Consider the following 14873-nt stretch of genomic DNA (forward strand, 5'->3'; position numbering starts at 1 on the left):
GACTTTCTACTCCCATCCTATTACTCCTTCTAGACACTCAATTTCAGAAATTATTAGACCTACTATCTCAAAATTTTAAGGAATAAGAATAGATCAAAACCTTACACAACTAATCTACCAAGGTTATGAGGAAACAGGATCTCCCAATTCTGCATCTTCACAAATTCTTACAATTATCAAAGAATTTTTAATTGAATAAAAATTTCTTAAAAAAGACTTTCTTTCTGAAGAAAATATTTCAAATAGGAAATGGTTCAAGAGTAGCTTTTCTAAATCCCAAAGAGCAAATATCATATCAAAATGGTATGAGTACATGTCATACATTAAACAAAATATTCATTTTTCTCTTATTTATTCCAAACATATGGAGATGATAAATAAACAGTTATCCAAAAAACTCTCAAAAATGTACAATGCTTGATGGGTCAATAATCTCTAGTGAACATCCACCATTAGAAGAATTAGGAATCTCTATAAAAAGAGAAGCCATCAAGTGTCTCCTTGTAAGAGAGCCGTCCATCAGCAAGATAAGTGTTGTTCAGATCAAACAAAATAATTTCTCAAATTTAATCCTCCATTCTATAGGAAAACAATTAGATCGAATAGAAAATAAAATTGAAGAAACTTTAGAAAAAAAAAAAAAAAAGAGAGTCAAATCCTTCATCCTCTTCTTTAATAACTTCTAAAGATCAAGCTCTCCATATTACTGCTGATAATCTTCCTTTTCAGATTTCTGATTATATGCCAAAATTAAATTCAGAAAAATTTATTCTTTTAGGAATTCAAGAAAAATGAAGAGATCTAGGCAAAGACAAAGTCATTAATATAATTGAACAAAATCATGAAAATTCTAATGAAGAACAAATCCCTAATTCAATTTACCCTGTCTAAAAATTATTAAATACCAACTCCCTCTGATTTAAAAATAGAAGAAGTCCAAAATTTTAGATCTTTAAATGAAAGTTCAATATATGAATGGAATTTAGATACATTGTCCGAATATCAAATTCTTAGCTTGTGTAAACAAATGGTATGGTATCAAATATTTATTAAGAAAGAGCAGGACTAACAGATGAAGATGCTGCCAAAAATCTTATATTAGGATTCAATGGTCAATTAAAAGGTTGGTGGGATAATACTATAACTCCTGAGGCAAAAATTCAAATTCTTTCAAGTGTTAAAAGAGATCCGAAAGAAATATTGTAGCACCCCCTTTGCTACAAGGACTATATCTACGCTAAACATCATACTTATAGTAATTTCTGTGTTCATATGTATAAATTTACACATAACCTTCTAATCAATTTGCATATGTAATCCTAATGTCATAATGACATAATCAACCCACAACATCATATATACAAATCAAACACCATAAGTAATCCACCACAGTGAATCTCCACGCCTACGTTCTCTTTATACAACAAAATGTGTTTTGCACTCTAACTAACAAAGATGAGAAAACAACATACTGGCCCGACCTGCCTGAATATAGCGCGTAGAACTATTCTTCAACAGTCAGACACCCCAAAGTTTACTTCTGAAATAAAATGTTAGCAGAGGGATGAGCCTGCCACTCAGTAAGCAAATAACCAGCCCTATCTATATATGTATACCACATATAACCTCAAACAAGATAAATAGGCAAGATGCATAGAATATATAGTCAATTTGCTTCCACATAATCATCTTTATTACACCACATAGTTATCACACAATAAAGACAATTAATTAAACTTCATCTTTTTCCTAGTTTGCTTACCAGAAGGTGATATTGGGTTTTTCCCGCCACCTCAGTCTCACCATTATTAAATTTAAGTGAATCCCCTTGACAGCCGGCTCATCCACCTCATCTCGCACATAGCGCTTTCAATTCGCACATAGCATTTTCATTTCGCACATAGCACTTTCTTTTCGCACATAGCATCGCATCAAAGCTCTTTTCATTTCATTTCGCCTTATAGACTTTTCAACACATCAAGGGGTATTCACACCACAATTATATTCAATTTCCACCACTCCCTCATTTCCACATATCACCATTCTTGTAAGCAACTAGTAACATAAAACAATATATTAACTTATTTTCATTTTCAGATATCCACAACACATCAAACAAAAAACATAATATTTCAACGTATTTTCTTATTCCACGTACACAATACCGTCAATCAAATCAAATCACCCATCACTCATATACTTCAGATAAATCAACGTCAGCACGAACCATAAATTCATATAACATAAAACCACAAATACAGAATCATATATAGATAATACTAATTATTTACTTACCTCGACCTTACAACACTTTTATCTATCTAATAGGTAGTGATTCGGTCTTTTCGCTTTACCCCCTTATCCTATAATGAGTTATACCACACACAATTAATATATCGAAAATATCGTAATTTCTTTTAAATATAATATTGACTATCGTTTGTACAATTTCTAATAATTCTTTAATATTCCATTTCTATCGAAACACAAATCTTCATTTTTCCTCTTTATTAACATACCATTTATTAAATATAATTCTCGGAATATTTTTATGAATTTTCTATTAATTTCTCGCTATTATACACTTTAATTGAACAATAAATACATATAATTGCGTATTTGATTAATAATTCCGATGAAATTATATAAATTAACTATAGTAATATTCAAATCCAATAAATTTAATAATCTAATTAACCAACGATATCATTTTTGTATCCAATTTGATATTTAATTCGACACTATTTTAAATAGCCAAACTCGTAAAATACTCCGATTGAATAGTAGTTAGTATAAACAATATTTAATAAATGAACTAATTAAATAATACAATTATATAATTAAGTAAAAATTAAAATGAATTTTTCGTACCTCGGTTTTCTCTCTTTCGTTTTCGGTCGAAAGTGCGTGCGTTGTGTGTGTACTGTAATTGTGCATGTATATGTATGAGAAATAAGAAAGAGAGGAGAGAGAAGTGAGGCGGTGGGTTGGTGGGCCTCAACTCTCTCTCTCTCTCTCTCTTCACATGTGTATTTATATATATTATAATATATATTATTTCCTTATATATATATTACTTTCTCATATATATATTATTTACTAATATATATATTTATTATTTTTTATTTAATTAAATTTTTTTCAAAATACCCATCACGTCCCTTCTAATTTCTTAATTAATATAATTTGCTCTCAAATATTATAACAAGCTCCAATTTAACCCATTCAAACTTTATTATATTCCAATTATGGAACATAATTTATTTACTAATTAACTAAATTTCATAAAAATTTACCAATTAATCCCCCAACTATGTATTATAATACTTGGGGCGTCACAAATATTATTTACAATGATGAAGGAAGACCCATTTCTAATGCAATATCTTCTTGAGTATATACAATTATTATTCATTTTATTAGAAATCCTCAAATATATCAAGAAACAAATACAGAATTTTTGCAAAACTTAAAGTGTAGAAAACTCCATGATTTTAGGTGGTATGAAGATGTTTTCTTATAAAAAATTTACGAAAGGAGTGATGCAGATAGTTATTTTTGGAAAGAAAAGTTTATTTCAGGACTACCAAATCTTTTACAGAAAAAGTTCGTGAGAAAATTAAAGAAATATGAAAATATTGCATCTCTTTCTTATGGAGAAATTATAAACGATGTTAATGTAGTAGGATTATAATTATGTAATGATTTTACCTCTAAAGTCCAGTTAAAGAACAAAATCTTACTACTAGAAAAGAGTTAGGAAGTTGGTTGAACAATTTGGATTTCAAAAAATAAGGCCACCCTGATCAAAATCAAAACACTGTAGCACTTAATAGACACAAGACATCAAAGAAAACTTCTTCTAAACCTAATTTTCAAAGAAATTTTTTTTAAAAAAAAAAAACATTCTAGTGTCCCTAATTTAATTATATGTCACAAGTGTCAAAAACCTAGTAATTATACCAGTAGTTGTAAAGTGAGGAAGAGAATTCATGAATTAAGTTTAGGAGAAGATTTGGCAAATCAATTGTTAAATATCTTAGATGAAAAAGATTTAAAAATATTCAAAAAATAATATGAAAATTCTAATCTAGAAGATCAGTTAAATCGAATCCAAACAGAAGAAGAATATACCTCCTCAGAAGAAGAATCCCAAAATTCTAACATAGAAGAAAGTAATGAATTTATTGAATATCTTCCAGGATTGTGTCTTTTCAATAATCAAACAGCTACTTTAACTAACCAAATTTTCTTAATCTTAGATCTTATTGACAAAATCCAAAATCCTAAAGATAAAGGAACCTATCTCCATAAATTTCAAGAATTAATTTCAAATGAAATTCCTCAGAAAACAAAGCCTCCTCCCAGAGCAGATTTTTCACAAATCATGAATATATTTGATTTTTCTAATTCTAAAGTCTCAATATCAGATCTAAAACATGAAGTTAGATAACTGAAAAGATAGGTTAAAACTCTAAAAGAAAATCATGATGAATTACAACAAGAGATTTTAATCATAAAACTTCAAAATCAGATTTTTAGAGAAAATCCCAATAAAGTATCTCCATCTAAGGTCTCTGAAGAAGAAAAATCTTTTGTCAATACTATCTCTAGAATTGCCTACAAAAAAATGGTATGTAAAAATTAATATAGTTATTGAAGATTTCAAATTAACAACTATTGCTTTAATAGATTTAGATGCCGATATGAATTGCATTCAAGAAGGATTAATCCCCACAAAATATTTTCGAAAAACTATAGAAAACTCTCAGCAGCTAACTCAGCCAGTCCAAAAATTAATTTCAAACTTTCAAAAGCTCATGTTTGTAATAATGGAATTTGTTTTAAGACTAGTATTGTTCTAGTTAAAGATCATAATACTCCAATAATTTTAGGGAATCCTTTTCTTCAAATACTTTATCCAATTAATGTAAGTTCTGAAGGAATTAAAACAAAAGCAATGGGAAAAAAAATCTTATTTTAATTTCAATTTCCTGTAACACAAAGAGATATTAAATTAGTTCAATATACATTTATATATCAAGAAAGTATTAGTAATAAAGAAAAATAAATTTCTCTTTTTAAAAGGCAAAATCTCTCATAAGAAAATAGAAGAACAAATTTCTACACCTTTTACCCAAAAGAAAATCCTTGAATTTCAAAATCAAATCTCTTCAGAACTACCAAATGCATTTTGGAAAAGAAAAAAGCATGTTATTACTCTTCCGTATGAAACTGACTTTGACGAAAGACAAATTCCTACCAATGCTAAGCCAATCAAAATGAACCAAGAAATTCAAGATCTTCTCAACAAAAAACAAATTCATCCTTCAAAATCTCCTTGGTCTTGTTCAGCCTTTTATGTCCAGAAAAATGCTAAATTAGAGAGAGGGACACCCAGGTTAATCATAAAATATAAATCCTTAAATAAAGCACTAAGGTGTATTAAGTATCCCATACCTAACAAGACAGATCTCCTTGAAAGACTTTATAATGCAAAAATATTTTTTAAATTCAACATGAAATCAGGATTTTGGCAAACTCAAATAGATGAAAAAGACAGGTATAAAACAACTTTCACTCTCCCTTTTGACCAATTTGAGTGGAATGTTATGCCATTTTGGCTAAAAAATGCGCCTTCAGAATTTATAAAAATTATGAATGACATTTTTAGTCCATACACTTCCTTTACTATTATTTATATTAACGATGTTTTAGTTTTTAGTGAAAATATAGAAAAATATTGGAAATATTTACAAATATTTTTTAAACTCGTAAAAGATAATGGCTTCCTAAAACAAAACTTTTCCAAATCAGATTTTTACGACATCAAATCCATCAAGGGACCATTGTCCCAATTCAAAGATCTTTAACTTTTGAAGAAAATTTTCCCAATCAAATTTTAGATAAGACATAATTAAAAAAATTCCTAGGAATCATAAATTATGTTTCAAACTTCTATTCAAACCTTAGACAAATATATAAACTATTATATGATAGGTTAAAAACTCCACCACCACCTTGGACCCAAATTTACATAGATTTAGTGAAAATATTAAAAATAAAAATTAAAGAAATTCCTTGTTTAAGCATATGTCATCCCACTGCATCAAAAGTTGTACAAACCGATGCATCTGAATTAGGTTATGATGGTATCCTTCATCAAATTATTGAATGAAAAGAGATGATAGTAAGATATTATTATGAAGTTTGGAAAACTACCAAAAAAAAATTATCCTACAATAAAAAGAAAATATTATCTATTGTCTTATGCTTTCTAAATTCCATGATTTATTAAATCAGAAATTTGCTTTAAAAATTGATTGTAGAGCTGCAAAAAACGTACTTATGAGAGATGTTAAAAATTTAGTTTGAAAATAAATCTTTGTTAGATGGCAAACTTTACTATCTGTTTTTTTATTTTGACAAGAGAAATTTTGCAAGGATGTCAAAAGCAATTGAAGAATCTAAGCCAAAGGAAAGCCCTTTAGTAAAACCTTCTGCTCAAATTTTCAAATTAGAATATCCTTCTCTAACAACAGAGACGATTCAATTAAAATCCCAAAATTCATAGAATTTTCAAAGTTTAAAACTGCAATGGCCCTAAAATCCAAATCTTTACGAGTTTTACCCCCATCAATTCAATCAAAAACACAAAATCTCACCCAATCAGCTTCAAAAACACCATCACTACCACAAACTCCTATTCAAATCACCAATAGATTTACCCAATTGAGAAAACCAATTCATCTTGCCCCTTCTAAACTCACCCAAACTTACAAAGACGTAGCAGGTACTTCTACCGCAAAACCAATCAGTTCTCAATCTAATTTACCTATATCTCCATATTTTGAAAAAGATGATTTCCATCTCGGTTGTGTAATTTGAGGATGAATGAATATATTAACAAACTCAAGATGATCTGATTCAAATGGCAAATATGGTCCTTGATCAAAATCATAATAGGATTTATGAAGAACCCCACAAAATTCAGCAATTCTACAAGGACATTCTTGTCTCAATAAGATCCATTTCCTAAAGGAGCCCCAACCAATTCCACGAATTTGCTATAGAAAAATCTTCATAAATTCCATTCTCTCATTGTCCGAGTGGGAAAAAGTCCTTATGAGCTTAAAAACATCCCAAATAAAAAAAAAAAAATCATCGATTTCTTATTGAAATTATATCAAAGCCTTCCAACATTTTCTCCTCAAACAGAATGAGAAAAACACCATGCCTTTTATTTTCTTTTTGGTACCAAAATTACCAAAAAAATTCCAAATTGGTTTGTTAGATGGTGGTATTATTTTGGACCAAAACCACAAATTCTCCCAAAATCAGTTCAAGAAGCCTTCAAATTCTTTTCAGAGAACCTAAAATTCGGGACAACACTTTCCCAATTTGCTCAAATTTTACATTCAATTCAATCTCACCTGCATACTGAAAATTGAACCACCATTTAAACCTCTCCAAATTGATGAAGACACAATCATATTATCTCTGGGAAAGAAATATTGTGTCAAATGCTGGGACAAAATGAACACAAGAATTTTAGAACGGACAAAAATTCTTGAATGGTTCAAACAAAATACCACAATGTGCAAACCATCAACAATTCTTGGAAAAGAGATCAATTCATAGCAAGAGAAATTTCTACCAAGGAAAAAATAATTTGTCAGCAAGAATAGCCAAAGCAAATAATTTCTACCACAACAGAGGAAATGCAAAAAATTCTTGAAGAAATACAAAGTGACAGGAAGACTCTCCATCGCCTATCAACATTGGAGATGAAAATGATGATGATTGTTTTGCAATATTTAGTCCAATTCCATAGAAATCGATGATGATGTAATGATGATGTAATAATGATGTAATGATGATGTATAAAATTCAAATTCAAAAAAATCAGCTTTTGTAGCCCTAGCTGCATTATTGAGACTTGAATGACAGTCATGATCAGCAAAATCACTCAAGTACCTGAAGAAAAGGAGGATCATCACTTCTGTAAATGGAAGCAATTGAAGGAGATAAAACATAACTCATTTAAGAGCATTTTCTCACACACTCACTACTTTAGCATTTGCTTCTTATCCCAAGTTGTTCTTTTTGTTCTTCGTCTAGTTCTTCTTTCAGTTCTTCTTCAAGAATGCAGAAATTGGATGTATTTAATAAATTATTTTGTAAATTCATTGTATACAAATTCTGATAACCAGTAAGTTTTCTTTCAACTTTAATTCCTGGTTCATATACTATTTTTGTTACAATTTCTATAATTGTTATAATTGTTACAATTTCTATAATTGTTATAATTAATTATTTTTGTTACAATTTCTGTAATTGTTATAAAATGGATATATATATATATATATGTATTGGATATGGGAGATCCAAAGAAGTAATCAAAACCCATTTTTTTTATTTGTAATAATTATTGAGATCACTTTTATTAACATGCTATCTTCTCGGTAATGATATTCGAAAATAAATATTCTTTTATTAGGGGCGTTTAGGATTTGCTACTTATATTGATGGACAAAATGCATACAATCCTTTTGTGCTTTAAAAGGTTTGCAAAAAAAATCTCCGTATTATGAGAATAGATTAAAAGTCCTCCTGTGTTTCGTAAAACTCAGCTTAATCGCCCCATCTCCGTTAAATTCAACTAACGGTGATATTTTTTTAGAAAATAATCCTTATACCCTTATGTAATATATATTATTTTAATTTTACTAACTGTTGGATCTTCTTAGATCAAATATTGATCATTAGATCTAATCAATTAATCTCAACCGTTAGATTTTAAAAAATAAAAAGTTTAGATTCAATAAATTATTTAACTTATATTATATATATAAATCATTTAAAATTTAAAAAATATATTATTATTATATATTAAAAAATGACTAATTTCGTTGCCCCCCCCCCCCCCCCCCTTCCCCCCGCCCCCCACCACCCAACAACATCTCCGTCGCGGTGGCGCAGTTTGTTAAAATCATCCTATCTCCGTAAATCTTTATCAAATTGAGTGAGGCCAGTTTTCTTTAAAATCGTCTTGAAGAGACGAGCCTGATGGTGGTGGTTTGAGATTGAGATTTGATCGGACGACAATCAATCGACGGCAAACATGTTCGGCGGCCATGGATAGAGCTCAGTCTCTTCGATCGATGAAAACTCAAATTGAAAGTATAAAAATATTCGTCTTGAATAGAGGATTCAAATGGTACAATTGACCATCGAAAACCCGTCCGGACAGCGTCGAAAACTTAGAAATAAGTTTTCGGTGAAAAAGGGGGAAAATCGTTCAATTGTTTTAAAAAATTTTAAATTAATTTTAATTATATTAATTAAGATATATTTTAGTTAATTAAGAATATTTGAAATTATTATAATAATTAAATATTTTAGCTAATTAAGAAGAATTCTAATAAATAATTATTGTAATTAAATATACATTTAATTAATTAAAAATAATTTTAGATTTAATAATTAATAATTATAAAATTATTTGAATTTAAATATAATTAATTTAATATTTGATATTTAATATTAAATAAATTTAATAACATTTAATATTTTAATTTTTTCAAAACAATACAAAAGAAAACAAAAATAAAAAAGGACATTTAATAAAAAACACCTAAGAAAAAGGTAAAAAGTAATTAAAACATACCCCACATGTACAAAGAGCTTTTAACCTATTCTAATAACATAAAGTTTCTTTTTACAAAATTTTTAGAGCACGTGTATTTTGTGCTTATAATGATTGAATTGCAAAAAACTGATTGAGATAAGATTTTTTGCTGACACGAGAAAAGTGGAGTTTAATGCAATTTAGTGCATGAAATGACAATAATAATTGTTGCTAGTTCCTCTATATATGATCTTCTGACCTTCCCAATAGCCGCAGCAATCTTCCTTTTACCATTGTATAATTTCCACTGCAGGTAGTTGCCCTCTCTTGCCCCTTCCTATTACGGATATCCAATTTTTCAATTTGTTGTATAATAATACGAACATTAATCTGTGTTTTTTGTTATCCTAATTATGGCTGAAATGCAGGAAAAATCAGAGTTTCAAACAAGAAACAATCAGATTTTTGTTATCCTAATATATTTAAGAAATATTATGTTATTGAAGAGGCAAAATGAGGTTTTAATAATAATTTAATTTAAGAATGTTATTAAAAATGATAGTTATAAATATATAAGGGGTTTGATTAAATGAACTCTTATGAGATAGTAATAAATTAAATATATACGTGGGAAGTTTAGAAAGTGTAGTTATTTCAAAGAAACAGAATAGGGGTTTGGACTTAAAATAAGTGAAATGCTAAAATATTGGTGGAAAATATTAAAATATTATATAATATTTTATTTAAAGTTTATAATATTCTATATATATTAATTATAAGTATAATATTTCATTATAAGACGTGACGACAAAGTAGAAGGTTGAGCAGTCCCTTGTGAAATCGAAAAATTTTGAAATTTAAGGTAAGTATAGCTAATTGATTTATATATATAATTATATGTGTAGTATTGTATATATATTGATTTCTTAGATGTGATTATGAACTTGAATTTATATTTATATATATGGATTTTATATATTGATTGTTTATATATTTACTTCTGGACTATTTGTTAGATTACCTTAATATCGGTGGAATTGCTACAATTTGTCGTATGTGCTTGTAATAAATGTGTCATAATAATTATTATAATTAAATATATATTTTAATTAATTAAAAATAATTTTAGATTGAATAAATTAACAATCATAAAATTATTTAAATTTAAATATAATTTAATTTAAAATTTAATATTAAATAAATTTAATATTTTAATTTTTATAATAAAGTGCAAAAACAAAATAAAAATAAAAAAGGGCATTTAAGTAAAAGTTACCTAAGATAAAGGTAAAAAATAATTAAAAAAATACCCCCACATGCACAAAGAGTGCGTGTAATACAGCTTCAATTAATTACTAACAAAATGGGTGTTTATTGTTGAGTTTTACAAAACACAGAGGAGCTTTTAAGCTATTATCATAACAAAAGATTTTTTTTTGCAAAAATTTTTAGAAAACATGTATTTTGTCCTTATATTGATTGAATTGCAAAAAAAAAACTGATTGGAGTTTAATGCAATTTAGTGCATGAAAAGTTGGCCAGCCCTTCCAGAATGGCTCTATATATGATCTTCTGACCTTCCCAATAGCCGCAGCAATCTTCCTTTTACCATTCTATAATTTCCACTGCAGGTAGTTGCTCTCTCTTGCCCCTTCCTATTACGGATATCCAATTTTTCAATTTGTTGTATAATAATACGAACATTAATCTGTGATTTTTGTTATCCTAATTATGGTTGAAATGCAGAAAAAATCAGAGTTTCAAACAAGAAACAATCATGAAGGTCGATGTCATTAGCCGAAAGCTGATAAAGCCATGCAAACCAACTCCCTCAGACCTCCGCACCCACAAGATATCTATAATAGACGAACTCAACCCATCAATGCATGTGATTCGCATCCTCTATTTTGAATCTGATCATGCTGTTAATGGCAAGCATATAATCTCCTTAGAAGAATCACTGTCCCAAGTTTTACCCCTTTTTTACCCATTGGCGGGACGATACAACAAGGAAAAACACTGTGTTGAGTGCAACGATGAAGGTGCGGAGTTCTCAGTAGCAGAAGTCGACTGCTCACTCCATCAGTTCATTGGCGCTGAGGTGAAATCCGAGCAGATCAACCACCTCCTCCCACTAGAAATAGGCGCAACTGACGAGCCGACCGACCCAATGCTAGCAGTCCAGATCAACAAGTTTCATTGCGGGGGCCTGGCCGTCAGCATATGCGCTTCACACAGGATTTTCGATTCATGCTCACTAGGCATATTACTCATGGCCTGGGCCAACGCTTCTACGGATGGGGGATTGGTAATTTGTCCCGATTTCACTCTCCCTTCTATATACTTCCCGTCGGAGAACAAGGCACCACTTCAATTTGAGGTGTCGAGAACTCGGGACAAACGTATTGTGAGCAGGAGGTTTGTGTTCGACAAGAATGCCATATCCAAACTGCGGGAGAGCATAAGTACTGAATGGAAATCAACTGGAACCGAACGCCCGCCATCCAGGGTGGTAGTGGTTTCTACAATACTAACCCAGGCTCTTTTGCGTGCGGACAGGGCAAAACATGGGAAGTCGAGAGCCTCGCTGATTGCGCAGGCAATCAACGTCAGAGAACGGACTGTTCCGCCTGTGCCGAAGTATTCTTGTGGAACGTGGGTTTCCTTATCATACTTGGATTGGACTTCAAACCAAAGCAATGAAATGCAACAGAATTATCTTGGCATGGTTCTAAAGATGCGGGAGGCCATTGTTCAGGGAGTCAAAGACTGTGCAAGAATATTGAGTGACAGAGAGTTTGGAAAATGGGTTTTGGTTGATAGTTATTTCGATGCAGCTCAAAAGGCCTCTGGACCTGATTACAAGGTCATATGGGTGACTGATTGGTCTAAATTCGGAGAGTATGAACTTGATTTTGGATTCGGGAAACCCGTGTGGGTATGCTTGGCCGATGTGCCGCTTCGAGATCTTATCATTCTAATGAACACCAAAGACAACGATGGGATTGAAGCGTGGGTTTACTTGCATGAGTCGGACATGGCGTATTTCGAACGGGATGAGGATCTTCGAATGCTTACAACACAGTCATCAGGCTAAAAGATCTGGACCAAAATTCCATCAGTCTTTGAAGTTCTATTTTCTTCGATGTCAATAAGCAGCTTATTACTGCAATAAGTTTACTTGATAAAGCACTTCTCTATGAGATGTTGCATGTTTCCATGATTTGTCGTAATTGCTTTGTTTATTGCGTGAGTTTGATGATTATCTTGTGATGTGGTTGTGTATCAAATAATGTCAAATCTCTTAATTAGTCTCTCATTTTTACTTTTCATTTCACTTTACTCCTTTATCTCTTAAATGGTTCCTCATCTCTTAAATACATTATAATAGTCTCTACCTTTTAAATAAATTTTAACGAAATTTATAACCAAACAAAAACACAAATATAAATAAAGAAACCACCATCTTTCAGAAAAGAAAAAAAATTCAAATGTAATGAATATGTTTTATACTTTATAATGCAAAATATATAGCTAAAAATTGGATATGTTTCAATCTCATCAATCAATATATATTTTTTGTCTTTATTTTATCAGTTGATTTTTCTTATTCAAATTTCTCATAATATGTTTATTTTTTTGTTATTTTCTGCCATCTTTCTTGCAATTGTATAAAATATCACCTTCTACGATTTTGTACACCATCACATATCGCCAAAGAACGATATTGACTAAACTTATGTTATTGGGTGTGATTCGATATGCTTCACACTAAAATTCTTATAATTGATTTCTCCCCCACATTCTCAAATGAATGGGGGTATTTATACTATTATAAAATTATACTATTTAGGGCAGGTGAAGGTAAAATAAAATTTCGTCCCTCACCTACACCCATTATATGGCTATAATTTGTCTACTGTGGGTATTTTCGTAATCTGTCGAATTACAATGATTTGGTAAGTTTGATTTCAAACTTTTCTTAAGAGGCTATATTTTTCTTTCCTTATTTGATTTGTTTTCTTTCTTTATAAATGCAACTTGTTTTCGTTCCATCAATTATATTAAAATTGAGAAAAAAAATATTGTAATTGAGTCTTTAATTTTAAACGATACGGTGAGTTAGAGTTAGATTGTTAATTTAGTGCAACAAAAATATCTGTACTATTCGATCACTTCAACAGAGCCAGAGTCAGAGTCCAAGATAAAAAAAGAGAGGACATATATTTATTTAAAAGTCATTTTTAAATAAGTTGATCGTTGTCAATTAGCACAGAAAAAGATGGAATTTGTGGCAGAATTTTTTTTTTTGTTTGGGAACGGTTTGCAAGTGATCGAATTAATTTGGACCGATTTTTGGAACGATTAGACATCTGTCCTTATAAATGGCATTACAAATATTTAAGAACGGTTTATGTGTAACAGTTCTAATTTGCGACGGACACTGTAGCATAATGTTAAAAATCGTTCCTAATATATAGATATAGATATAAATATGAATTAATAATAAAAATGTGAAAAGTGCCATACATAAAAAACTAAAAGTGATATGGTGTGTAGTTAATTTATTAGTTTTCTGGATGTTCTATAAGAGGAGAAACTGTTGCTTCACTTTAAATGGTATGGAGAGAAGTACATGTACTTTTGAATTGAATATAATGGCAGATCCAGCTGTATCTTTCATTGATTAAGATCAAGGTTCCAACCCAAGTACTATCTCTTGAACGTGCAGAAAATATTTGATAAAGATTTCATACTTATGAAGTTAAAGTAAAATACATGCGCCACATCTATGGGTTAATTATTTTTTTATTAATAAAAAAATAAAAAAATTATATTAATATAATTTAATTAAATAGAATAATAAAAATATAACGAGTCGTGGTTTCGAATTAAAAAATTATTTTTTTAAAAAAATTGACATGTCGTGGTTTGTAATAAACAAGGCTGACGATGCCACAGGTCAACCTTCACTTAAAGAGTTAATTATTTTTTTATTATAAAAAAATAAAAAAAAATATATTAATATAATTTTTTTTAAATATTATAATATTATTATTATAAAACCGCGACTCGATTTCAAACATCATGTATTCACAACGAGATGGATTGGGCGCAAACGCGTGTAAGGCAACAATCCCAACAAATAAATTCTTCTACACAATCAAATGTGCCGGTACCGGGTTGTCAAGAATAATTGTATACTTCAATGTACTTTTACAATTGTACAAAAAAATATATA

The 14873-nt window shown here is 29.7% G+C and overlaps 1 protein-coding gene across 2 annotated transcripts; it reads left to right on the plus strand.

The window, feature by feature from the left end:
- Window positions 9924-12950, plus strand: LOC105172103 (pelargonidin 3-O-(6-caffeoylglucoside) 5-O-(6-O-malonylglucoside) 4'''-malonyltransferase-like). Of its 2 annotated transcripts, none has more exons than XM_020697181.1 (2): window positions 9924-9944; window positions 11378-12950. In XM_020697181.1, the coding sequence occupies exon 2, from the start codon at window positions 11409-11411 to the stop codon at window positions 12726-12728; it is 1320 nt and encodes a 439-aa protein (XP_020552840.1). In that variant the 5' UTR covers window positions 9924-9944; window positions 11378-11408; the 3' UTR covers window positions 12729-12950. The 2 variants fall into 2 exon arrangements, with proteins under 2 accessions (XP_020552840.1, XP_011091743.1); XM_011093441.2 differs by lacking the exon at window positions 9924-9944 and adding an exon at window positions 11150-11262.

This window comes from Sesamum indicum, linkage group LG10, assembly GCF_000512975.1.
Source record: "Sesamum indicum cultivar Zhongzhi No. 13 linkage group LG10, S_indicum_v1.0, whole genome shotgun sequence".
NCBI classification, from domain to species: Eukaryota; Viridiplantae; Streptophyta; class Magnoliopsida; order Lamiales; family Pedaliaceae; genus Sesamum; species Sesamum indicum.

What these genes read in the sequence shown, in the direction of transcription:
- LOC105172103 (XM_020697181.1), top strand. Translation starts at nt 11,409, where the DNA reads ATGAAGGTCGATGTCATTAGCCGAAAGCTGATAAAGCCATGCAAACCA.